This window comes from Crotalus tigris, unplaced genomic scaffold (assembly GCF_016545835.1).
Source record: "Crotalus tigris isolate CLP2741 ecotype Arizona unplaced genomic scaffold, ASM1654583v1 scf7180000024340.7048381, whole genome shotgun sequence".
Lineage (NCBI taxonomy): Eukaryota > Metazoa > Chordata > Lepidosauria > Squamata > Viperidae > Crotalus > Crotalus tigris.
Genome location: NW_024100510.1, coordinates 2,458,446 through 2,485,449, shown reverse-complemented (window position 1 = coordinate 2,485,449; position 27,004 = coordinate 2,458,446). Strand labels below are relative to the sequence as shown.

At 41.6% G+C, this 27,004-nt stretch overlaps 2 protein-coding genes across 8 annotated transcripts; one reads left to right on the top strand and one right to left on the bottom strand.

Annotated features, from left to right (window-relative positions):
• Window positions 1–1,031: 1,031 nt before the first annotated feature.
• LIG4 (DNA ligase 4) lies at window positions 1,032–8,417 on the bottom strand. Its single transcript, XM_039326215.1, has 2 exons — window positions 8,240–8,417; window positions 1,032–4,570 (listed from the first exon to the last, which is right to left on the bottom strand). The coding sequence occupies exon 2, from the start codon at window positions 4,552–4,554 to the stop codon at window positions 1,828–1,830; it is 2,727 nt and encodes a 908-aa protein (XP_039182149.1). The 5' UTR covers window positions 4,555–4,570; window positions 8,240–8,417; the 3' UTR covers window positions 1,032–1,827.
• On the top strand, window positions 8,104–17,620 carry ABHD13 (abhydrolase domain containing 13). Of its 7 annotated transcripts, none has more exons than XM_039326217.1 (4): window positions 8,431–8,561; window positions 9,411–9,520; window positions 15,323–15,382; window positions 16,368–17,620. In XM_039326217.1, the coding sequence occupies exon 4, from the start codon at window positions 16,373–16,375 to the stop codon at window positions 17,414–17,416; it is 1,044 nt and encodes a 347-aa protein (XP_039182151.1). In that variant the 5' UTR covers window positions 8,431–8,561; window positions 9,411–9,520; window positions 15,323–15,382; window positions 16,368–16,372; the 3' UTR covers window positions 17,417–17,620. The 7 variants fall into 7 exon arrangements, with proteins under 7 accessions (XP_039182156.1, XP_039182151.1, XP_039182150.1 ...); XM_039326220.1 differs by lacking the exon at window positions 8,431–8,561 and adding an exon at window positions 8,568–8,742; XM_039326216.1 differs by lacking the exon at window positions 15,323–15,382.
• Window positions 17,621–27,004: the final 9,384 nt, after the last annotated feature.

The following is a 27,004-nucleotide window of genomic DNA, read 5'->3' as shown; positions in this document are numbered from 1 at the left end:
CCTTCTAGGTAGAATATTACAGGCTTTTTTTTTTCTTACTATGTTTTTTTAACAGTGTCAGGTTTTTTTATCCTTAGCAATGAAATTGGTTCCTTCACTCTCTTCAATAATTCCTATTAATTCGTTTTCCACAATCCTCAAAACTACCATGTTTAACCATCTCTTGCACTTATACGTACATTGCCCACATTCATTACCTCTTGAGAAACACAACTACAGGTAGTCCTCGAGTTATGATTGTAATGGAGTCTGCCCATTACAGTCATAACATTAATTGAAGCCTGTTAAATGAACATTAATCGAATGCACAGGTTAAGTGTGCATTAGGTACCTCAGGGGTGAGGAAGATCAATGGGGTATTGGTGCAGGAACAAGACTATCTGCTTCCAGCCACCCAAGGCCTCCCCCCATCCACTGAGATATTTCATACTCCCCTTCCCACCCCTTGGGGTCCCCACAGCTATTTGGGCCTTCTTGGGCCTTTGAAGATCAGCAGAGCTCAGGCCAGGTGGCAGAAAAATGGCTGTCTTCTCAGACGCCGATGAAACTGTTTTCTTTGGATCATATACACGCTTCCGTGCTCTTTGGAAAAACTTTTTTGCATGGAAGGTGTAGGCCTCCAGGGACGCCAGATCTATTGCACCACTGCAGGCTTGTCTACTTTGGAAAAGGATTAAAAAGCCTTTCTTTTTAATTAATTAAAATAATTAAATTAGTTAATTTAAATTAGTTAATATCTTCTAATAAAACTATCAGCTAAGTTAAATTTAAATTTACCGACAAAGAATTAAAGGAAGAATTCTTTGGTCACAGAAGCGACTGTCTGTGAAGGCTTCTAAATTGGGTCTGAAAGGCGGAAGCGGAAGCAGTATGCTCTGTCCCATATTTGGGTAGACCAGATTGCTCTGATTACAAAAAACCCAACACCACATTATCAGCTACTACAAATTGTACTCCACAGGCATCAACAGAACCTTGAATATATACATAAAATTAAATATTCTCAACTAATTACTTGTTTCAAAACAGAATCAGGTTTTAAAATATATTATTTAATTATATCAAATATTTATTACAAAATGATGAAAACAGAAAACGTGCAGAAACAAACTGTTCTTGCTATACTATTGAAAAGCAGTCTTTTCAAGTTTTAGAAAATAGATACCTGGATTCTCTTTTGCTAAAACTTTAATTGTGGTTGTAAAACTAAAAGCCTCTTTGCTGGAGAAAACACTCCTATGATACATTTAAGATTATAGATGTTTTGAATTCTGAGGATACATATTCATTCATTTAAAAATGCATCATTATAAAATACATTAAACATGAATGAAACATGGACTTAAATAGATGACACTTTTTAAAACTATTAAACCACATCTCAAACCACATTCAGTACTGGAAATTTAAACATATAGCCCTGTTGACTGCAAATGATAAAAGTTGTTTAAGATCAGTACATTTTTAATAGATATAATTGAGTAATACAGGTTTCCTATAAATATATTAAAAGCTAAGTAAAACAGATAAAAACACAACACTGAGAAACAATCATCACCCTATTTTCCTGAGCATCCTTTTCTTTCATTCACATATCTTCAAAAGAGATAGAATATTAAAAGAATAGAATTGTGCAACACATTCAAAAATCACATTCTGCCAAGTTAGAGTGCGCTCTGAAAACAACTTTGGAAGCAGCCACATCATCTTGCAGAAAGCATGACTATTTTGAAAGAGATGTACTTCACTCCTGTTCCTGTTACTGCAAATCACCTTCTTCAAATGCTTTGCACAATCCTAACAAGACTTTTCTTACTAATTAAACTCTTACATCATGTACAAGTTTTCATTTTGTAATTCTCCAGCTTTTACAGAATCTTTTATCCATTGCTCCGACACAATTTTAAACTTTTTCTTAAATGTCCTTCTAATGGTTTTTATTTTCTTCAAATCAGAATGATCTCCGCTGATTACATGGGATACACCTTCCTCAAGCTGTGACACTACTTTTGCTCCATGAAAGCGAAGTATCAACTCTACGGTTAAACATCTGGTTTGATTTATCCTGTCTCTTAAATAGCTCATTTCATCAGAAAGGCTCAGGTAAATGGTTTGTTGCCTGAATATGCTTAAGGAACTTTCCCAAGAATAACGGGCTTCTAGGTTAGCAATCACATCCTGAAAAATCTCTTCAGAGGTATTAATTCTTGAGAACACTGCCTTCAACTCTAGTGGATCAGTATCAGCTGTGAAACTATCACCATAAGTATCATATTCACAAGCAAAATGTTGCTTTGTTTCAGGAGACATGTGAATCATAAAAGTAGGCTGCCATGGCACAAATTTTCCAGCCTGGAAACACTGTAAAAGCCATTCTGCTCTCACAACATCATAATTATTGGAAGAAATAATATTTTTCACTCTAACATTCTCAGTCCCTGCTACAACACAATAAGTATCAGGCCCAGGATTTTGAACTATGCTGCCACCATATTCTGCTACTTTGCTTTCCAAAGCATACTTTGAATAATGTTGTGTCCCAGTCATAATACAAAACTCAACATCTTCAAAAACATTAGAAACTTTGTTTATTTTAGAAAGGTCGGGTGCTTTAAAATGATCCATTAAACCGACTGCTTTTTTAATTTTTGCAACTGTTTTACGCTTCTTTTCTTGTGGTTCATCCTCAACTATATCAAGGTGTTTTGTTGCAAGCTTCCCAGCAGCTTTACTTCTGAGTTGTTCTAGAAAGTCAACAGTCATACATTCATACCATTCTTTATCGTCCCTTATTCTTTCAATGCGTGGAAAGCGTAATGTGCATTCTGTTTTATACATATCACTACTCACAATCTCAGCAGCTTTAATCTGGACAATCACTGAATTACAAGGATCAATAAAGACTTGAGGCTTCTCAGCACCACATAAGATATTACAAGGGGGAACCTTCCTATCGTATTTTTTCCAATATGTGGCTAATTTCAAGCCAAGATCATACAATTCTCTCATGGTGCAACCGGAACCAACACGGCAAATGGAATGGAATTTAGATGGTCTTTCACCGGGCAAAGGAGCCTCAGCAACCGCACATAAAAAATGAGATATTATGCCACCACGAAGACCTTTGCCCCAGTAGCCACCAATAATTAAAAGATCCAGTTCGTCCATCAACCCACTGACATATTCTGGCTTGATCTTTAGCCATCCTTCCCCACGCTTATCTGGCTTGTAAATTGATATGGGGTCCTTTATTACAATTCCTTCTTCTCTGTTATCAATGGCTTCATTCAGGGCATCTACTACTTCTTTCTGTGTGTTTGCTTGAATTCTAGAAACAATCTGTATTCGACCAGGTATTGGTATAAAAACTGTATTTAATATATTGCACCTTTTGCTCAGCATTTCATGACCCAACTTTTGATCATTGACCATAAGAACATCAAATACACAGAAGCATGTTTGTAATTCAGAATCATCCACCATCCTTTTGATGTCAAACTTGCTTCCTTTCTGCATAAAAGTCTGGGTGGTAGGATTATAGGCCATCATTTCACCATCCAGAATGCAGTTTTGAATATTTCTAAAGGCCTGATGAATGAAAGGAGTCAATGAACCTTCAAGGGGAGAAGCACCAAACTGCTGAGTATAATCATACCCGTTTCTGGAAAAGTATTTGTAAACATCTCCATCTTTATGCATCTGTATTCGTTCACCATCTAATTTGGTTTCTATATAAAAAATCTGATTATTCATTTGTTTCTCAATTTGGTGCACACTGGCAATAGAAGCAAGCATTGGTTTAAAGGCAGAAAATAATGTAATAGAAGAATCAATAAGTGATACTGAAGGATTATGCAGCTGCCTACAAACCTTTTCCAAATCTGTTGTGACACTGTGCAATTCTGCAGCATCAGAATGGAAAATAGAAAATAAGGTTTTCTGGCTGACACCAAGTTTCAAATCCTTTATGATCATCCTAATCAACCATTTCTGTTCTAGTGCTGAGCTCTGAGTTATTAACTGAAGAAGGCTCTTCTTAACTAGATCCTTCCTTTTGGCAGCATTATTATTAGAAATTGAATCTAGAAGATCATTCACTTGTTGTATGGTCAGTTGACCTTGGTTGATGCATCTTGATTTCAAAACAAAGTAGGCAATCATAGCAAAGTCTCCAACATTTCCTTGTGAGCCAATGGGTGTTCGAAAATTTAAAAGTTTTAAAGCGTCTTTTCCATCTTTGGGTAAATTTAGCAATTCAATATATAGCTTAGCAAGCATTGTTTCTTTAATTCCATAAGCCATCCTCTCTCTTTCCAACTGTGGAAGAATAAGCCTCATTGCAGGATAAAAAGAATCTATCACATCCTTCTCATTTTTATGAAGAGCATCATGAAATTTCCTCCAGGAATCTAGAAAATCCTTGAAATATCTTGTTTTATCTGATCGGGATTTGCACTTCTGTATTTGTTCTAATGTTGAACAGAGATCTGCAAATGGGACTTGTGATGCTACAGTTAGCTTGGAAGATGAATATGAAATGGGGACTGAAGCCATCTTAGATGTTTTTTATCTACAAAAAGAAACAATCAAAGGAATTATAAATTCAGAGCTCTTTTTAGTTTGAACATTTTTATTTACTGTTTTACCATAAATTAATGGTATGCCTCAACATGCATAATGAATGTTAAACTCAAAGCAATAAATTTAGTCTTACTCTCTGGCTCCAGCTATACCAAAGTGATCTATATGTGGTTAGAAACACGTTCTACTGGTTATCAGAATATCATCAGATGACGTACAAGGGTAAAGCCAAATGCCATCTCAGAAACTAAATAAAAGAGTTTTAGGCTGCAGTGTTATATACTCTGTAAGCAAAGAAGCTTCCCATTTTATTTTTACTATATTGTTTCTTTCCATATCCAGTTATTCTAACTTTATAGTCTTAAATTACTTTACCTTTGAAAGTATTTTTGCTACATGAGGATATAGTAGCACTACATGGCAACACATTGAGGAAAACTGAGCAAACACTGATTATAAAGTGTACTAATTGAGGTATAAAGCTACATGTGCCCTCACCAAACCTTTCAGTGATGCTCCCAAAGTCCTTTGTAACTCATCAAATTTTAATGCTTAATGAGATAGAATGGCAACAGGTGATGAAGGGACTACTACAGGCAGCATGCTCTACTTGTATTTTTTTTTTCTTTCTGCATCCAGCATCCTTAGTCTCAAAGGATTAGAGAGACAGTTTGGTGTAGTGGTTAAGGTCCTGACCTAGAAACCAGAAGACTGAATTCTAATCCCGCCTTAGGCATGAAAGTTGGCTGGGTGACTTTGGATCACTCTCTCTCAACACAACCCACCTCACAGGTTTGATATTGTAGGGAAAATCAGAGGAGGGAGTAGCATATTGTATGTTCACCACTTTGAGTTACCTATAAAAGTAATAAAGGCAGGATAAAAATCTAATAAAGAAATAAAAAAAATAGAGCCAATTATCCTGCTATCCTTGAGATGCTGATCCAACAGAATTCTGCTGCACAGAAAGAGAGCAGATGGAGATAGCCAGGCGCATAACCTAGAGCAGGGGTGTCAAACCTGATTACATTGCGGGCCGTATTGTACCGGGACTTGTTTTGCCCTGGCGGGGCCGGGGTGGATGTGGGCTGCATGTTTGACATGCCTTACGTAGAGCAACTAGGTCCACTCTGTGCTAGGCCACCTGCAAGAGAGAATACTAGACCAGTCTTTCCCAATCTCCTACCATGACTGCCCCCTTTGGTGAGACACAGAATGCTGCCCAAACTCAGCACTTACCAGATTGGGAGAATAAACCAACACAATCTGCCAAACCAGATTTGTCTTCTAAGTACTTATTATATTTTGTCCTGCCCTTTTATCTATAACTCAAGGCAGCAAACCTATCTAATACATCTGTTTCCCCACAACTCTGTGAGGTGGACTGAGCTGATAGTGACTGCCTCAAAGTCATCTAGTCATGTTTTATACCCAAGGGCAGGGGTAGGCAACCTTGGCTCTTTTATGACTCGTGGACTTCAACTCCCAGAATTCCTGAGCCAGCATGGCTCAGCATGGCAACCTCTCCCTTTCCCCTCAGCATGGCTGGCTCAGGAATTCTGGGAGTTGAAGTCCACGAGTCATAAAAGAGCCACGGTTGCCTACACCTGCCCAAGGCAGACCTAGAATTAAGTCTTTCCTGGTTTCTAAACCAGAACCTTCATGCTACATCAGGCTTGTTGTCACTCCCACAGTCTGTTAACTGCAGATCAGAGAAACTTCAGCAATTATATTTGGAGGATGAGAAGTGATTAAGTAATCATTAACACATTTCTGATCCACAGAGAAGGCACCCTGAACACATATTTTCCTGTTCCAATTTTAAACTATATTTTAAATCTATGGTAGATACAATATAGTTATATTTTCAACTTTTTTTGGCAGAAGCTGTGCCCTGTCATCTATCTGTTTCATCTTGTATCAAGATAACATTGGGTGACACCCAGAGGCTGCTGTGCGTATGTCCTTACCCCAATCCTTGCCTACTGATCTTCAGGGCCATTTGCCTTATACTAGTAGGCAAACCTGGACTCACTGAATGAGTTTATCAGCCATGTCTCCAACATTTTGTGCCAACTCTGCCAGATCTGGCAACAGACCTCAAGCAGCAAGAGGAATGGCAAGAAAAGTGTGTTTGGGCAGCTGCTCTTTAAGCATCAATTCTCCTACCCAATTCTGTGGGATCAAGAACTTTTGGGGGAAGAGGAGGCATTCTTAACTGTCAGCCCTCCCAGGATAATATTGCCCACTTAGCTATGCCAGATTTTTTTGTTTGTTCAATTTCTATACCTGCCAACTCAACCAAGTGACTCTGAGCAGCTTACAATTCTAAAATTATAAAGCAATTTAAAGATATTAAAATAATAAAAAATATCCACAAAATAAATAAGTATAAACAGCAGCTGTATAATTAATCAACTAATAGTAAAGCCAAGTAAAGGGGGCCCCTTAACACATTCCAAGTCTCAGGTCTGGCTACACAGCCAGGTTTTTAAAGCTTTGCAAAAAGCCAACAGGGTTGGGGCAAGCAAGATGAAGCACAGTACTGCCTAATTAGCAGGGTTGGGTAGGTACAACTTTTGAACCATTTCCAGCACTCCTCCACATTATTACTATACAGGTCATCCTCAGTTTATGCCCATAATTGAGCTTGCAATTATAGGCCTAAGTCATTAACATGGCAGTTAATTGAATGCCGCAGCCATTAAATAAACCCACTGTTTACTATGGAACCTTCTTTGCCAGAAACCAGAAATAAAACCAGTTTTGGCAAAAACATAAATTATGGTTGTGTGACTGCAGGGCAATGCAAACAACAATAAATGCAGGCTGATTATCATGTGACCATGGGAGAGGCAGCCTTTAGAACTCTGAATCTGAAGGGGTCTGTTGTAACTAAGCAACCCAGTTGTAAGTTATGAACTACTTATACATACTCATGCATAAGCCTTGAATTTTAAGTGCCAAAGTACATCCCAAAAAAATGGGTTCAGCTTATTCATAGATGAATGTGTTCACAAGTATATAAGGTTACATTTTAAAGTAAAGTACTGGTGTATATGTTTATATATGTCCATCTGCAGATACTGTAACCAATCCTTGAACTTTTAACTCTTAACCCAAAAATAAACCATCTGCAGAGAAGCCAAATGTGAAAATTAAACTTCAAGGATTGCCTTATTGGTAAGTGGCACATTTTTCATACTATTTTGGTTAAAAATTCTGGTGTTGGCTTATTCACGAGTATATATGTGCCAAAATTTATCCTCACCGGCAGATTACAAGCTACAGGGCTTACTCCACAGGGCGGGCCAGCACTACTGGAGGACAGCAAAGTGGGAGTACCGTAGGTCTCTTGCTTTCAGTTCTCCAATCTCACTGCCTAATTATTTTAAAGGAGCAGTGACCAAAAAAAAAAAGAGAGGTTCTCTTATCAGCCATAGCGAAGGAGGAGGTTGCAGGAGGAAAAATGGGCTGGGATGTTCACCAACACATTTTTACTCCACCCTACGTTCTGCCCCTTCCGCAGCGGAGGAGAGAACTTGAGGTCACCAAAATAGCGAACGAAAATATTCAGGGCGCCTCCTTTTCTTTGCTGTAAGGGAGATCGGAGTTTTTGTTTCTCGCTGGGGGGGGGGAGGGAGAGAGAGAACGGCACCTCCTCATTCCACGGCGAACCGCAGCCTATTAAAGCGCTACTCCTGGAACTTCACAGGAACGGTTCGGAAGTTGCCATAGAAACAGGATCGCTGGCCTGCCCTCGAGCCCGAGAAAGTCCCCTCCGGCCAATTCTGCTGCGTTCACAAACTGGTGCGCAGCACCCTTTTAGTCACTTCAAGAAGATCTGTTCTCGTCACTCGTTGCCCGGAAGCACTTGTGACGTCGATTCGCTTTCCCGGAAGTGACGGCTGAGTGAGTCGAACCCGGTCTAAAAAGAGGAAGGGTAGGATGTAGAGTATCCCGTCCCGGGCAGCGATGAGGTTGGTGTGCTGGGACTCTGTTGGTTCGAGCAGAGGCCTGCGCGTTTAGCTAGGAAGCGGAGTGGCGCCGTCGTCCTCTCTCTTCGAGGGGAGAGGGGGAAGCAGCCGTCTGGGTCTCCTCTAGGTCTATCGAGCACTTCGCCTCCTGGCTCCCTCTCTTCGTGCCGCAGGAGTCGACGCTGTGCGTTTCTCTAGAAAATCCCCGGGTTGGGCGGAAAGGGCTGCCCACATGTAGTTCTCCTCTCGAAAACATTTCCTCGCTGCCTCATACTCAAGGCAGGGGAATTTATGAGATCTTTCGAAAAGGACATTTCACCGCGGCGTTCCGAAATAGGGCTTCCCCCTCATCCCTTAAACGACTCTGTTAGCTGGGGAGGCTGGAATTTATAGTTTTTACTTTCTGGATTGCCCCAGATTGGAAAAGGTTGGCCCTAGTTAACAGTTAATGACGTGATAGTATTTCTGAGATTAGCCTGTTTTACCCTTAGCCTCTGTCCGAATTGCTTCCACGATTGTTTTTAAGCCAAACATACTGTACATTGAAAGATCAGACTGCCGATCTTTTGTAATACATCAGGTTTGGCCAGAGGAGAATCACTGAAAAGGATTGCCATTGTGGTTTCGCCAGTTAAGTGGGTGAAGTGCTGTTCAACTTCTAAAAGTGGATGACAGTGTAGTTCTTCTCAGACAGTCATATTTTCTTATGGCTTACTAAATAGTAAAATAATGTTTATTAAAATATTTAATGCCTTTAGTAGAATCTGTGAACAGTAAGAACATTTCAAAACAAATATAGTAATACAGTAATTGAAATAGTTACTGTTCAAACTTCTTTATTTTCTGTCCTAGCTCCATTACTAAATCCTATGGGAATTCTTTGTTATAAAACAGTACCTGATCTAAAGTTGAAAGGAGATGGCTTATGTAAGAGACATTTTCTTCAAGAAGTTGATCATTAGGTATGAATGCATCAGCTGTCTTTTGTGTTTCTATTAGCATATATTACCATGTAGTTTGTCCAGTCGGTGCCAAATTCTTTACCTGGTTTGTTTATGTACATTACATTAGATTGCTAATAAATATTTTAGCTTATACCCAGAAAATATTTAGATCTGGAAAAATACTGGCTTATTTCAGAAATACAATAGGCTTCCTTTAGAGTACACAAACTAGCATACTGAAGCCTTTGAGATATTCAGTTATATCACAAACGCATTATTAGAGTGAGTTGAAGCGATTTGCATAGTTGAGATACCACTAGTAGATATATAAGGTATAGTTCAGTGGTTCTCAACCTTTTTAATGCTGCAACCCCCAACCGATCGTAAGTCGAGGACTATTCAACCAGTCGTAAGTCAAGGACTATTCAACCAGTCGTAAGTCGAGGACTACTCAACTGGTGCAGCACTGTTTGCAGAATGTGACTTTGGGTGGGCTCAGCAGGGCAGAGACAGCCTGGACAATTCCTATTGGCTTTTGAAAGCCAATAGAATTAGACTCTATTCAAGAGAGTCTATTCTATTGGCTTTCAAAAGCCAATAGAATAAAAGGGAGTAGCACAGCTAAGGAAAAGGGGGAAAAAATGGCGGACTGCGTTGTTTGGCGACCCTCGTGAAATGGTCGTTTGACCCCAAATGGGGTCCCGACTCACAGGTTGAGAACCACTGGTATAGTTCTCCCATGTTTTTGTATGAAATATTGCATGGGGCCAATTTAAACTTTTTTCCATGCTATTATTGTAAAACAGTGTATTGTTCTTCTGTATTATATAGAATATATCTGTAGATATTCCTTCCAAGTATTTGCACTAATGTAAACTTCATACCACCATGATATTAAAAATAATGCTAACAATTAAGACAGTTGTTTTATTTGATTACTTTAAGAACAAATATTTAAGGATTTTATGGTAAAGCAGATTGAAAGGCTACACACAGTATTTCCAAGCAATAGCTTAACATTGTGTGGACAATCTGCAACAAATTTAATTTGAAACCTTAGATTTATGTACTATAACTAACCCTATAGTAGAAGTGACTTTGTAACATTGTTTTATAGAATAGTATGGTCTAGAAACCAATTTTTGTCTTGTAAAACAAGCTGTTCAGCTTCAAAAAATCAGTTTCCAATATGGTTTGTGAATCTGACTTGTTTATTATTATTTAGCCCAAAGCTGAACATTAACTTAAAATTAAATATGTGAGAAAGTAGGAAGGGTATCTTATTCCCATTTATGTTTTTGAGTCTGCCTATCTTCTTTTGAGTTTAATTATCAGGGAACAGTTAAATGATTCTCATGATGCTGCAAGTAACTCACATCAGGCTTAACAGCTGAAAAAAATTAATGAAATCTGCAGAATATTTTGTTTAAAAATCTAGATTCTTTATAACGACTGGTAATCTTTCATCTCTTTGTCACTTATTACTAAGGAACAAATATAGGATAAGCAATACTTTAAATGTATATTTTGCAGGGCTGGATAATCACAAGAATCAACAGTAATGATTATTATTTTAAAAGAGTGAAGAGAAACCAGAACTAAAATAATATTGTAAAATTAATATTACTGTTGCAGATGTTCAGTTCCAAGATTATGACATAGATGGATGATAAATAGATAAAGTAGTCTCAATGAAATCAGGCATTTAAAAGTCTATGACTGCAACTATGGTAGTAGTTTATAATAGTTTGAAATAAGACTGAAATACTGTTACTTTTAATGTGCAAGGTTATCATGCACATAAATTATGTTTCTTGGCAATCCCGATTACCATATTTGTTAGAAATCTGATAAAAGTTTTTTTTAAAAAAACTAAGAATACCAGGTGAGAAGGTAATACTTCTGAGAGGTGGTTTAATTATGCTATGCACAAAACCATCATTATGTTTTTAAGTACCAACCCTGTAGGGGCTGAAGAAAGATATTCCAAATTCATGGGTGCTGATATAATGTTTCTAGATTCCTGAATGATGAGATGTTTGTGATATTTTCCTCAAGTCATTTTTTGGTATGAGAATAGAATATAAATATAAATAGAACCTTGGAGATCTTCTAATCCAGCCCCCTGCTCAAGCAGGAGCACCTACATACCATCTCAGACAGATGATTGTTTAGTCTCTTCTTAAAAATCTCCAGTGATGGAGTGTCCACGATTTCTGAAGACAAGCTGTTCCACTGGTTGATTGTCCTCACTGTCCGGAAGTTTCTCCTTAATTCCAGGTTGCTTCTCTCTTTGGTCAGTTTTCAACCATTGTTTCTTATCCTTCCCTCTGGTACTCTGGTGAACAAAGTGACCCCCTCTTCCTTGTGGCAGTTCCTCAGATACTGGAATACTACTATCATGTCTCCCCTATTTCTTTTTTTCTTTAGACTAGCCCACAGGTCAGCAATCTGTGGCTCTGGAGCCGCATGTGGCTTTTTGAGCCTTCTCCTGCGGCTCCCAGCCTCCTCTGCCATTTTCAGAGAGAGACAGAGACAGAGAGAGGCACTTGCGCTTCTCTTCCCCCCCCCTCTCTGTATAAAAAAAGAGAGTGGCCTTACGCTATTTTCCGACGAGCTGACAAGCATTGGGCAGGGCTCCTGCCTTGGCTGCGTCTCAGCAGGAAGCAGGAAGGGCAGGAGAGCCAGCCTGTTGGGGAACAGCTTGAAGCCAGCTTGCCAGGTGAGTAGAAGACTGGAGAGAGAAAGAGAGAGGGGGGAGAGAAAGAGAAGAGGGAGGGAGAGAGAAAGAGAGAGGGGGAGAGGAAAGAGAAAGAGGGGAGGAAAGAGAGAAAGGAAGAGAAAAGAGAGGGAGAGGAGAGAGAGGGAAAGAGAAGGGAGAGAGGAAAGGGAGAGAAAAAGAAAGAAAAAGAAAGAGGGAGAGGAGAGAGAAAGGGGGAGATGAGAGAAAAAAGGGAGAGGAGAAAGGGGGAGAGAGAAAGGGAGAGAGAAAAAGACGGAGAGAGGGAGCGAGAAAAAAGGGGGAAAGGGAGCGAGAAAAAGGGGGAGAGAGAAAAAGAGAAAGAAAGGGAGCGAAAAAGAGAGGGAGAGAGGGAGAGAGAAAAAGGAGAGGGAGAGGAGGGAGAGAGAGAGAGAGAGAAAGAAAGGGGGAGAGGAAACAGAGAAGGAGAGAGAGAAAGAGAGGGAGAGAGAGAACTCATGCACAGCAGTCTCTATTTCTTTTTAATTAAACTCTTCAATCAAATTCCCCTCCCTCGCACATGCATGTGCTGGCATGTTTTGGCTCCCAGTGTTTTCTTTTCTCTGGGAAACGGGGTCCAAGTGGCTCTTTGAGTGTTTAAGGTTGCAGACCCCTGGACTAGCCAAACCCAAGTTCCGTAGCTGTTCTTCGTATGTTTTAGTCTCCAGGCCTTTAATTATCTTAGTTGCTCTTCTCTGATTTTTTTCCAAGGTCTCAACATTTTTTTTTTTTGTGAGATGGTGACTAAAATTGGCTGCAGTATTCCAGGTGTGGTCTTACTAGGGTTTTATAAAGCGGTACTAATACTTCGTGTAAGCTTGATTCTATGCCTCTGTTTATACAACCCAGGATTGTATTAGCTTTTTTGGTTGCTGCTGCACACTGCTGGCTCATAGTCAAGTGATCGTCTACTAGGACTCCAAGGTCCCTCTCACAATTACTGTTTTTAAGCCAGGTCTCGCCCAATCTGTCCTTGTACCTTTGATTTTTCCTGCCTAAATGTAAAACTTTTGCTTTTCTTCACATTGAAACTCATTTTGTTGATAGGGCCCATTTTTCAAGTTTGTCTAGATCTTTTTGGATCCTGAGTTTGTCTTCTGGGGTGTTGGCTACTTCTGTAGTTTGGTGTCATCCGCAAATTTGATGAGTTCCTCTTCAGTTCCCTCATCTAAGTCATTTATGAAGATATTTATGTATCTAAAGTATTTTTTGTATGATATTGACTAAAGTTTGTGTGATTCAATATGAGAATGAAAGCACATCAATGCAGTTCCTGATTCTCTGATCCAGCTGCAATCTATTCCAATACTATTCTTGATGGTACCTCAACTGTAAACACCTCGATTGAGGGACATAAGGATATTGCAGCTGGAATGGCCATCTGATTTTCAAACAGTTCATTCATTCATCACATTTCTATATCACCCTAAGTAATTCTGTGTGGTTTACAATATAAACCTTTTTAGGGGAGTAGGAAGCTGCACTGGGCTGGATGAGACATGAAACTCTGCTGCATGGCCATAGTTCTGCTCATGCTATTTTGGATCAAACCATTATCTAGTTGTAGACTTCATTGGTAGCTCTGGAAGTTTTTTTTTCAGCAGCTTTTGTCAAAATTAGAATAAATAGATTTGGCCATAAAACTTTAAAGTATGCATAATCATTATGCTAATATAGATATTACTGGATGATAGTGGTTATTTAAAATTTCTTTGAATCAATTTTACAGTTAACACTTATTAAGCTTCTACTGAAGAAACTTATTAATATATTTAAAAATATTAATCTGCTGCTGTTCAACCTAGAAGGCTGCTAGAATAGCTTATATGTTAATTGAAGTCAGTAAATACCCACAGGCCTATATAGTTTGAAATGATGCAACACAAATGAGATGTTAAGGGAAAAAGATGAACTTAATATGAAAGCTTGTATAATCAAAATTTATCATTTTCTCATAATCTGCATTTGGATATGATTAAAAGTTAGAAATTTTACCCCTGAAATATAGTAGATGAGATAGTAACAACCATTCTAGCAAGCTTCAATGAAGATGTTTTCATTCTTCAAAGAACTATCACCTTTGGAAGAACATATGGCTTTGTGAAAGTTTTAAAAGTGAAAAAGAGTTTTAGTTATATGACATATTTTAGAAAGATAATATAACTTCTGACATCCCTAAATTTGAAAAATGGTGTTTTTTTTTTTCCCCTATAGAATTTTTTTTTTAATCAGTGCAAATATTTGCTGGTCTGGAAATCTGCCCTATAAAGCAAGCAGGGTTGATCTTCCATGACTTATCCATTTCTACATTTACATGCTCAGTACTCTAGAGTATGTGTCTTATGTTCTATATGCTGTGGCACAGTTTCCGTATAAATGAGAGACTCTAGATGGGGTTCTGTTTTATGTCCTTGTCCCAGTTCTGGTATCTATTGAATTGTCAGGAAGAGAGAAGATCACAAGATACAGAAATCTGAAGAAATACTTAGGTCTTGAATGACAGAATTATTTAAACCTAAGTTATAAAATAGAATGGTGTTGCATAAAAGTAACGCATCAGCTGCTACCTAAACATGCCAAGTAGGATTTTGAGTTCCCACAGCTGCTTTCTTGATAGATGGAATGGCTAGGTGTATAAATTTTACTAATTCATTGTTTGTTTTGACCATACTTTATTAAATGAGCCACAATTTCTAGATTAGCACAGCATACTAAACCAGAAATTATGGTTTCAGAATTATACTTAATGCGACACTCAGCATAATGTAGCTTATTTTACTTTGTTTAAAGCAGTGTTTCTCAACCTGGACCACTTTAAAATGGGTAGACTTCAACTCCCAGAATTCCTCAGCCAGCTATTCTGGCTGGGGAATTCTGGGAATTGAAGTCCACAAATCTGAAAGTGGCCCAGGTTGAGAAACACTGGTTTAAAGTATTATATTGACCCAGCCAATGTGGGCTTTTGGTAGAAGACCATAACCAACCTATTATGAAAAGATGTCATTTGTCTGCAATTGAATACTACTTACATAAGCTATGATGTTATCCTGATTCTTCACTTGCATTCCTTTTTCCTACAGCACTTTGTGTATCTTGTATCTCATATCTAGGCCAAAGTTGATCCTCTCTTTTACCTTCAGGTAATACATTAGGAAAAGTCTATGATGCCTATTCTACCACTTCCATGTACTTGTTTGTACCATCTTACACGCTTAAATAGTAATTTGTGAAATAGAGGTGGTACGTTGCATTGCTTTTGAAAGTCCTTTGGGACATGTAGGAGTACAAACATTGCACCTGTCTGTGTCTCATTAAAGGAGTCAAGGCTACTCCCATGGAGTCACGGCTACTCTCATGTCTTTGGGGAAGCACTTTGAATCTAAAGCACTACACTGCCCTGTTTTCTCCACTTAGTATATTTTCTGTTCCAGCTTGCAATTCCTTTGAAAAATTATAGACAGCATATTTTCGTAGGAAGATCGTCTCTTATAACCCATCCTTTCAATCTTTAGAACAGTGTAATGTGGTGCTGAAAGCAAGAATAGGAAGTTGGTAAAAATCAGCTATCTCAAGGCATTCATTTGTTGAGATTGTATGGCAGGCAATGAAGGTCTTGTCTTGTTTCATACTAGGGCAAAACCAATACTGCACACAGCACTGCCCTTATACATTAACTAATAGTTCTTTCCAACTAATGAATTTTAATTGCTACTGCAAGCTGGCATGTCAGTACATGGATGTGAATGAAGGAATTTTGATTAAATCTAGTTGAACTGGGTTTCTCTTTTAGGGTGAGTGGGGAAAGAACAAATTTAATTTTCTTTGATTTAGAACAGATCAGTCAAACTTAAGGAGAAAAAGGGCTGAAGCTCTCAACCTTCCTTATCTCTATTTTCTCTGTCTTTTATTTATGAATTTTTAAATTAATTTTGTTTTTAATTTGTTAAATTAATTAATACACTTTTCAAGTTCCTTAGATGAAACACTTCGTTTTATTTTTCAAAAACATTGCTCAGTTGTTACCAGAGCAACCTATTTTTTCTGATATATTACGCTTACTATTTGTTTTGCTTTACTTTTTTTTGTTCATGTTGTTTTAAGCTTAAGTGTATTTTCTTCTTTCAGGATTCATGTGGACTAGAGATTCATTGGCTACTATAATGGAAAAATCATGGATGCTTTGGACTTCCATTGAAAAATGGCTGCTTGCTTTGGTGTCATGGTCCTGGGGTGTCTGCCGTATTTCTCTCTTACCTTTGATAGTGACTTTTCATTTGTATGGTGGCCTGATTTTACCTCTGTTAATATTCGTATCTATCACAGGTATATTATATAAATTCCAGGATGTGTTGCTTTATTTCCCTGAGCAACCCTCTTCATCGCGACTCTATGTTCCCATGCCTACTGGCATCCCACATGAGAATATCTTTATCAAAACCAAAGATGGTGTGTTGCTCAACCTAATTCTTCTCAGATTCACAGGTGATAATTCCTCATATTCTCCTACTATTATTTATTTTCATGGGAATGCAGGCAACATTGGGCATCGACTACCAAATGCTTTATTGATGCTAGTAAACCTGAAAGTAAATTTATTATTGGTTGACTATAGAGGCTATGGGAAGAGTGAAGGAGAAGCAAGTGAGGATGGCATCTATTTAGATTCCGAGGCTGTTCTAGATTATGTGATGACTAGATCAGATCTTGACAAGACAAAAATTTTTCTTTTTGGCCGTTCATTGGGGGGAGCAGTTGCTATTCACCTGGCCTCTGAAAATTCTCATAGGATTTCTGCCATCTTGGTGGAGAATACATTCCTTAGTATCCCACATATGGCCAGCACACTGTTTTCTTTCTTTCCTATGAGGTACCTTCCTTTATGGTGCTATAAGAACAAGTTCCTGTCTTATAGAAAAATATCTCAGTGCAGGATGCCTTCACTGTTCATTTCTGGACTTGCTGACCAACTGATTCCTCCAGTTATGATGAAGCAACTTTATGAACTTTCTCCTGCTCGGACTAAAAGATTGGCAATATTTCCAGATGGAACTCATAATGACACTTGGCAGTGCCAAGGCTACTTTACTGCACTCGAACAGTTTATCAAAGAAGTTATAAAAAGCCACTCCCCTGAAGAAATGGCAAAAATGACATCTAATGTAACAATAATATAATTGTAATTCCAATCTGTCTTTCTGATACAACTGCATTGTACCTGAATTTGTGGGAAGTGATCATTAATTACCATTTTTAAAATGTGTATTCTGTCTGTATCTTAAAAAAGTGAAATTAAACATGGAAATATCTACTGATTTATGATCCAACATAGTTTTTACACTGCATTGTAAACAAATAAAACTTCTATTTGTTTTAATAAATTTAGTTTTTTTTTTAATTTTAGGAAAAGGCATTTTAACACATTTGTTGCTGAATGTTCTGAATCTGAGGAAAGAATAAAGCAGTTCAGTATAGTGTGTATGTTAGCTTCCTGGATAAACATGGTTTGCAAAATATATTTAGCAGTCGGTATTCAAAGAATCATACTCAGCTAGATACTAGATTATTCTGTTACTAAAATTAATCTGTATTTTTAATCCCTACTCCTACTTGATTAAGACCTCCAGGGAGAGGCATGTGGGTAGATCCGTGCAATGGTGAATGCTTCCTTGAGAGGATAGTCCTTCCAACTCTGAAAGAGATGAGTCTTCACCTTAAGAAACCATTACTGGATACCTGTGATTTGAACAATTTTCATCCAGTCTTCAGGCTTCTCTGGGAAAAAATGGAGAATGTGATCCGACTACAGCTCTGAAGGTGGCAATCAGGTTTCAGATCATGGTACAGTACTGAAACAACTTGGTCACCCCTGATGACTTGTGCAGACCTAAGATGGGGGTAGTGTATCTATCTGGCCCTTGGTGATTTCTTTGTAGCTGTTCATACTGTACATATGTCCTGGACAAGTTTAGAGTTTGAGTATAGAGAGCACTATGTTCCTGTGGTTCTTCCTCTAAGTCTGAAGGTCCCAGTCAGTTTGAGGGCAGAGTCATGTCCTAGATCCCTGCTTTGAAGAGTGCCATAGGGCTCTCACCCCTCCCTTTTAATATCTATATCAAGGCCCTATCACTTGTTGATATGGAAGGACAGACTTCAGCTCAACCTTCCAAGACAGTGGCTGGGGGTTTGGGCCCCTATAGGACCTGGGCTGGAGATATTTCAACTTTGAATGAGGTGGTACTGCCCTGCTTGGATTCAGCATGTAATTTTGTAGTCTTCCTGGACTCGTAGCTTCTGTGAGCACAGGGACTTTTGCATAACTCGGTCTTGTACACCATTTGTACCTTTTCCTGGACTGCTCCCAGTCATTCAGACATTCCTGGGTGAATTACTGCAACCTGTTCTACCTGGGGCTGCCCTTGAAAACTATTTGGAACCATCAATTGATCCAGAATGCAGCTGGGCAGGTAGTTCTAGGCATTCTCCAGTACAGGAGATGGAGAATCCACCAGTGGGTTTTCTCTGTCTGCCTGCTCTTGAGACTAAGTAGCCAAAACTTGACACGCCCCCTCTTGCTAGGAGATCCAGTCTTAACTTGGTCTCAGCTCTTGAAGAGTCATTTTGGCTTGGCTCAGCTATAACAGGTTAGACAAAGTAATCCATTGGTGAATTCTCCCTAAATTATTGGCTAACTCTAAATTATACCCCTTTTAACAAATTCCCCACAAGTACTGGGATCAGTACTGATCTCAATTCATTTAAGAGGTGTGGGGGGTGTGTGTGTGGGAATTTTCCTTCCAGCATTCCCATTCCATTCCCAGGGCTCTGGGTGGGGGAGGGGGTAGAAAGTATCAGAGACTGCTTGCTGTGCCTTTCTCCCAAGCCTCCCCAGCTTTTCACCCCAGTTTTGGGGAAAATTGCAAGCTCCAGACTTGGATTCAAAACTTGAATCCGGATCATCGGAGCTTAAATGAGCAGCCCAGGGCACTCGCGGGCGCCATTTTGGCTGCCGTTTTTGTGAGTGAAAATCATTCCCCCTTACTGACTGCCTAGCTCGGGGCAGCCCCATTGCTACAAATTTCGGCGCAGAGGCTACCGCCGCTCCCACGACACCCCAGGTCGTGGAAATCCGATCATGGGACCGCGGAGGCTATTCCTTGGACGAGGATAAGCAGCAGCTGCCATTTGGGCCTGCTGAGCCTCCAGAGAGACGCGATCCGGATTCCTTCAGGGGATCAACAGTTGGGGGGGCCCATTGCTGAATCCGTAACCCGGGAGGGGGCTACCTCCCAGGAAACGAAGCAGATAGGCCCACCCAGCAATAGAGGCCACACAATCCTGTCCCACACTCCAGGCCCAATGAGGCCTACTGGCAATAGGATTGGCCATTTTTGACTCCGCGTGGAGTCTCACTTGGACCCAGTGGGCCTTTTCATAATCACATCACACAGGTCAGCTAAATACACTCCTGGTTCAATTGGATAGCCGCCATTTGAAACGATAACTTCAGGCCTATAGACCCCCTTTTGGGTTATTTGACCATTTTCTTACTGGTGCACACTGCCTGGCCACCTAAGGCCTCCGGGCGGAGCCCAGAGAATGGTTCCAAACATGCCTTCGGTTTCTGCCTCATCTACCGTGACCAGAGTCCAGAGAGAATTTTTTTATTGCTCGGGTGGTCAGGGGAGCAGACTTGGTACTTGCTCCAATCTTGCTTCCGCCAACTACTTATCTGCCAGAGCTTCTTCTCAGCCTTTTTCTGGGATTGCTCAAGTGGGATGGAGGGATCCTCGTTGCCTCAAACCATGAGCACGCCCTCTCCATTCCCCAATTACAGCTGCAATAAACCTTCTGAACAGAAGGCGGCGGGCAAGTGTAAAGCTAAGACCAAACATACACTAAAGAAGACCTCCAAGTTGGCGGAAAAGCAAGCCAGCCATAGGCACCAGGCTCTGGAGAAGGAGTTCTCCAGAGCACAGAGGCAGGTCCAATTGGACATGGATCAAATGGCGGCCACCGAGATGGAACTACCATTGGGCCCATCAACATCAGCTCAGGGCATATGGTCCATCCAGGGAACGCCGGTAACATTGGGTTCGCCCTCCACATCGACTCAACAAACAACAACTGTCCTGGGTACTGTCACTGAGTCCACCTTTACGCCCACGGCCGCTGGACTCAGGGGACATGACATCGGAGACATTTTCTCAGATGGACGTCTGGAGGCTTTATTAACCAAGGTTGCGGACCGCGCTCTGGCGCAGTGGTCTGTCCATCACGATCAGGAGGCCTCCACCTCGGCCATTCCATCCTATGAACTTCCTACGGAGCTCCCGGTTATCCAGGAGCCTACCTCTCCAGCCCAGTCCTCCATCTCCTCAAGAGGAGGAGCAACCGGAAATTAACCTTCCAGAGGAAGGTCTGTTTAATCCCAATCTGTTCCTCACGATCCTCCGCAAGGCCACTTCCACTGTGAACATAGGGGCAGACCAGTTTCCTCAGCCGCAGGTGCCATCGGGCACCACACCCAGCCCGATATTTTTTGGCGGTGGCAGCTGAACATCACGTGCCGTGTCCCTCCATTTTTCTGAAAGGGATCAAGAAACAATGGGCTTCCCCTTCTTCATTCCCTTCAGTGAGTGGAATGGACAAAAGAATGTTTAGTACATCCACAGATCTCACTGATGCACTGGAGGTTCCCAAGATGGACGAAACCTGGACTCCCCTGGTTTCCCAGACGGTCATTGTTGGGGACCTATTGGAGGCACTCAAAGCTGATGATGGGAGCAAACTTTCTGCAAAACTCATCAGTCAGTGGCATGGGCTATCAAAACGGCCACTTCTGCCTCCTTTTTTGTTTGGACCATTCTCTTATGGTTACAACAACTTCAGGCCAGGGTCCCTGGTGAGGACCCTGGCCTGAAGTTGTTGTAACCATAACATGCTGCTAATTGGAATATGCTGCGGATGCAACACTCCAATCGGCCATCTTTTCCTCTAGATCCATAGCATCCAACATAATTGCCAGAAGGATGTTGTGGTTAAAACACTGGCAGGCTGACACCAAGGTTAAGTGGCGCCTACCGACCGCTCCTTATTTAGGCAGCAACTTGTTTGGGGAGGCCCTGGCTCCTTATCTTGTTGAGAATAAGGACAAGTGTAAGGTCATGGCCCATTTAAGCAAGAAATCCGACAAACGCCCCACGCCTTATTTTCGAAGGCAGCCCTTTTGTCAGACGATGGCCGCAACTGTCAACCAACCCTCTAGACCATACACTCCTAGACAGGACAGGCCGTACGACCGCCCCTATGACAGACCAGGTTTCCGAACCAGACAACAGAATCAGGCTAAGCGGCCATTTCGTGGAACAGGCCATTCCTAGCGGAAGGCCAAGTGACTCCAATCTTCCCATTGGAGGAAGGATGGCCCACTTTTTCCACCAATGGGAACAAACCTCCACAGACAACTGGGTGCTGCAGACCATCCTGTCCGGTTTGTCCCTGGAGTTTCTAGCCACACCTCCAGACTGATTCATCGTCTGCTCAGTCTCCAGGGACCCCTTCAAACACAGGCTCATGCAGGAGGCCATCCAACATCTAGTAGACATTGAGGCCATAGAATCGGTTCTGGCAGAATACAGAGGCCGGGGGTTCTACTCCATCCTCTTCATCGTCCCCAAGGCCTCAGGAGGATGGAGAGCCATCCTGGACCTCAAAAATCTCAACTGTTACATAACATACAAAAAATTCAAGATGCAATCTCTCCAGTCCATCCTGGGAGGCATCAGACAGGGCAACTTCCTGGCGTCAATAGATCTCACGGAAGCGTACCTTCACATTCCCATTCATCCAGCAAACTGTCGGTTCCTACTTTTTTGTTACAAAGACAAACACTTCCAGTACAGGGCTCTTCCTTTTGGCCTCTCTTCAGCACCCAGAGTGTTCACAAAGATACTGGAGTGGTAGCTGCCAAACTGAGAAAAATCCCAATATGTGTCCAATGCTACCTGGACGACATTTTAATTCAAGCAACATTCCTCCAGGTAGCTCAGGCAGACGTGAAGACCACCATTCTCATCCTTCAACAACATGGGTTCTCAGTAAATTTCCAAAAAAGCCAGACAGTTCCCTCATCCAGGCTACTGCACTTGGGAGCCATCATAGACACATCCAACTGCATGGCCTATCTCTCCCAGGAGCGAGTGGTCAGCATCAAGGAACTGGCTCACCAGGTATACAGACAACATACAGTTCCCCTGGTAACACTCTCTCAATTACTGGCAAGATGGTCTCCTGCATAGCCATAGTACCCTGGGGCAGACTTCATCTGCAGGACCTACAGTGGTTCCTCCTCCCCTTCCAGTGCCAGAATACCAGAGCATCCAATCGCCTGGTCAGGGTTCCGGTTCACATTCGCAGGGCGCTTCACTGGTGGTGCTCTCAGGCAGTGACCAAGGGGTCACTCTTCAAGGAACTGGAATGGGTCACCATTACGACAGATGCCAGTCTGTACGGTTGGGGAGCCCATCTACACTCTCATTTTGGACAGGGACGTTGGTCCACCGCGGATTTGAGAAACAACATCAACTGGCTGGAGCTCAGGGCAATCCATCTAGCTCTGCAACACTTCAGATACAAGATCAAGGGTCGTCACATCAACCATTAGGGGGGCACCAGGTCCAAATCGCTCATGACAGAGGTACGAATCATATTCGCCTGGGTACAGTCCAGCCTGGGGTCGCTCAGGGCGGAACACATATCGGGGGTCAACAACCAACAAGCGGACAGTGGACCCCTCGGAGTGGGGACTACACCCGGACCTGTTCTCAGACATCTCTCGCAGGTTCGGCCACCCAATTCTCGACCTGTTTGCATCATCGGACAATGCCCAACTACCCAGATTTTACTCCCGCTATTTCCTTCCAGAGGTGGAGGGGACGGATGCTTTACAGACTCAGTGGCCACAAGGCCTACTTTACGCCTTTCCCCCACTACCACTCATACCAGCGACCATCCGCAAACTGATCCACGAGTGGGCGGAAATGATATTCATGGCACCATATTGGCCACAGAGGCCGTGGTTTGCTGACTTGATGAACCTGTCTCAATCGCCCCCGTGGAAGATTCCCCCTCATCGAGTGTCACTACATCAGGGAACCATCTGTCATCCGGACCCTCAATGGTTGCAATTGACCGTCTGGCGCTTGAGCGCCGTATAATGACACAGGAATCATTTTCCCCTCGCGCCATTACCATGATTCAGGCTGCACGCCGTCCGGCGACCAATCGCAAATATGATTTCACTTGGAAAAATTTTTGCCTTTGGTTTAGGAGGTGACAGTTTGACATTACCAAACTGACCATTCCTCAAATAATAGATTATCTTTTGGATGGACTGGACAGAGGCCTTGCCCCTGCAACTATTCGCAGACAAGTGGCGGCTCTGTCCACTCTTCTCACTTGTGAGGATTCAGTTCCCTTAGCTCACCATCCCAGGATTTGCGCCTTTATCAAGGGTGCGTGTAACACCAGGCCTCCTGTGGTACACAGGTATCCATCTTGGGAATTGCCGCGAGTCCTTCGCGCTCTCATAAGGCCGCCCTTTGAACCCGTGGTGACCATTTCATTGAGACACCTGTCACTAAAGGTGGCGTTCCTGATTGCCATCACATCGGTCAGGCAAATTTCTGAACTGACCGCATTCGGTCAGGAATGATCTCTGCATTTTTCACAGTGACAGGGTTGTACTACATCTAGATCCTTCCTTCATTCCGAAGGTAAACTCTCTCTTTCACAGGAAGTTATTCTCCCAAACTTTTGTCCAAATCCGACACAAGACTTGGAGTGGCAGTAGCATACACTGGACGTCCGCAGGGCATTGCGGTGTTACATCAAGCGCACAGAGCCATTCCGTAGATCAGAAACCCTCTTTGTATCCTTCCGATTGGCTACTCTGGGGCGGAAAGTTTCTGCCGGCACCATTGGCAGGTGGATCCAGAACTGTATCGCGGAGGTGTACCAGTCTTCTTCCCTGCCAACTCCAAGTCATATCACTGCCCATTCCACTCGAAGTGCTGCAACCTCTGCGGCATGGGCCACTCAGGCGTCCATCGAGGAGATTTGTAGGGCTGCGACATGGTCCTCACCCTCCCCGTTTGTCCGCCACTACAAGATCGATCGTTTTGCTTTGCCGGATGCCTCCCTTGGTCGGAGGGTCCTACAGCAAGTGGTTACTGGGGACTCCAGTCCGGCCTTGTCCATTGGGACAGTGAGGCTTTGGTATGTCCCATTGGTGGATTCTCCATCTCCTATACTGGAGAAGGGGCGTTGTCTTACCTGAACACCTTTTCTCAGTACGGAGATGGAGAATCCACACCCACCCTAAGGTCAGTTAGGCCGTTATTAGGGAACTGAGAGCCAACACCTCATCAATCTTCAGCCACTTCGCCCTCGTTAAGACTGGATCTCCTAGCAAGAGGGGGCGTGTCAAGTTTTGGCTACTTGGTCTCAAGAGCAGGCAGACAGAGAAAACCCATTGGTGGATTCTCCATCTCCGTACTGAGAAAAGGCGTTCAGGTAAGACAACGCCCCTTCTTCATTATACCCATGTGACATCTCCACAAGATGCATTGGCTGTATATAGGTTTCTGGTTGCAATTTCAAAGTGCTAGTTGTTACCTGTGTAAACCACTGCATGGCATTGGAGTAAATTGTTTATGGGACTGTCTTTTTCCAATGGTATCTGCCTGTCCCATATGCTCCAACTGAAAGGGCCCAAGATGAAACAATGCCATCTTGTGGGACTTCAGAAGCATATCTTCTCAGCAGTGGCCCTAGCCTTTGCATTTGCCTTCCTCCTCCTGATACACTGCTGGCCCCAGCACTGCAAGCTTTAGAAATGCTAAGATCTGGCTTTTCTCCCAGCCCTTGGGACAAGAGGAGCAGATTTCCCATTTGGTGAGATACAACAAGCTTTTTGTTTTGATCATCATGTAATTGTTCTGCAGTATTTTATTATAGTGGTATGTGTCTGTTTTCATTTAGTGATTTTTTTATGCTGCCCATGCAAAATTGTTTGAGTTGTGTGGCTGTACAACTGTCATAAATAAAGGAAACTATTCTAGACTATAGAAGCAGGGAGCAGAAAAGGCACAAGAATTTGAACCTTGATTTCACTGTAAATAAGTCTTGGGTGGCTTCTCTATGATATTTAATTTATCAGAAAACTTTTGCTTTGTCCTTGACTGCCCGTTTGTCATTTTCCAGTCCAGTCTTGGCAGGAGAAATCTGACAACTATTACTTTAATATATATGATTAAATCTCCAAAGTTAATCTAATTTTGTGATGCACAATTAACATCTTTTAATATTAATATTATAAATAATGTTAAGAGAAAATACTTCATTGGAATAGCTACATAATTTTAATTTTTACTGCTAATTCTGCATTTAAATAAGAAAAGGTATATCTAAAGATTATAATCATTTTGATATTACCACACAGTCTCAAAGGCAGGTAAACCTGGTCCTACCCAAGACTTTAGTTTGCAGTCCTGGTATTGCAAAATGAACTCTATATTTTCCTAAGGATTTTTATTTACTTTCATCATGAGGAAATCCTGATTCAAATCTGAGTGCTCCCTCCCTCCAGGAGATTGAGATTGCCTGATTTAAAACTGTATTTTGTAGCCAGTTGTTTACTTTGGATAAAAGAACAGGTGCTACTGAGAAAAGAATTTTTGAATTAGCGTGATCTGAAGGCATGGCTTTCTGTTGAACTATAAAGTTAATGTAGATTTCAAAAGTTACTGTGCCAGAAGTGCCATATTGAGAATATGGAATGGATATATTCCAAACTGTGCCTGAAAATGCCTTTATAGGTCACAGCACAAGAAGTATTTTATAGGAAAGAAACAGCAGGTTAAGAGCAACAAATATATAATACGATTGCTGCTGCAGAGCAACAATATGCACAAAAATTGAAAGATTCTGAAACACCCACAATGGAAGAATGATTGGTGAAGATGACAGAATTAGCAGAAATGGTGCAATTAACTTGATTGCTTTGAGAAAGATCAATTACTACATTTATTAGTTACTTGAAATTCCTTATGGACTTTTTGCTGAAAAAAAAAAAAAAACAGATGATTTAGGAATTTGATTAGTGCAAAGAGGAGATTATGGAAAGAAACTTTGAAGTAACCTTAGAGGGTAAAATATAAGTGAATTTAAAACTGTTAAGATCAAAAGCCATTTATTATTTTCTCATTAGCCCTTCTTTTTTCTTTTGCCTTCTTATCTTTATTTCATTTCCACTTTTCTATATTTTTCTCTATTTCTCCTGTATTTAATTTAAAATTTATATAATTTTAATTGTCTGGGAAACTGTTAGATCAGTGGTTCTCAACCTTCCTAATGCCGCGACCCCGCAACCGGTCGTAAGTCGAGGACTACCTATATTTCCCTGCCTGGGAGGACCGTGCATGTGTGGTGCCACCTCCTGCGCCGGCCAAGGTGTAGCTGGGAAGTGGCAGAGACGGCGCAGGCCGACTACCGGCTGGGCCACCAGCTGGCCCAGCCCAAGGCAGGTAAGGCACCCGCCGGGCCCCACGCGTGCCAGCAACCCTTCCTGCACCCGCCGCTGCCCCGCTAGCCTTACCTTGGCCACCGCCCATTCGAGGTGGCGGCATGCAGGCCCAGGCACTTCTGGGCGGCCACGGCAAGCGGCAGTGACGGTACAGGCCGACCACCGGCTGGGCCACCAG

Excerpts from the sequence above, each read along its gene's own strand:
- ABHD13 (XM_039326222.1), top strand. The coding sequence starts at position 16,373 with ATGTGGACTAGAGATTCATTGGCTACTATAATGGAAAAATCATGGATG.
- LIG4 (XM_039326215.1), bottom strand. The coding sequence starts at position 4,554 with ATGGCTTCAGTCCCCATTTCATATTCATCTTCCAAGCTAACTGTAGCA.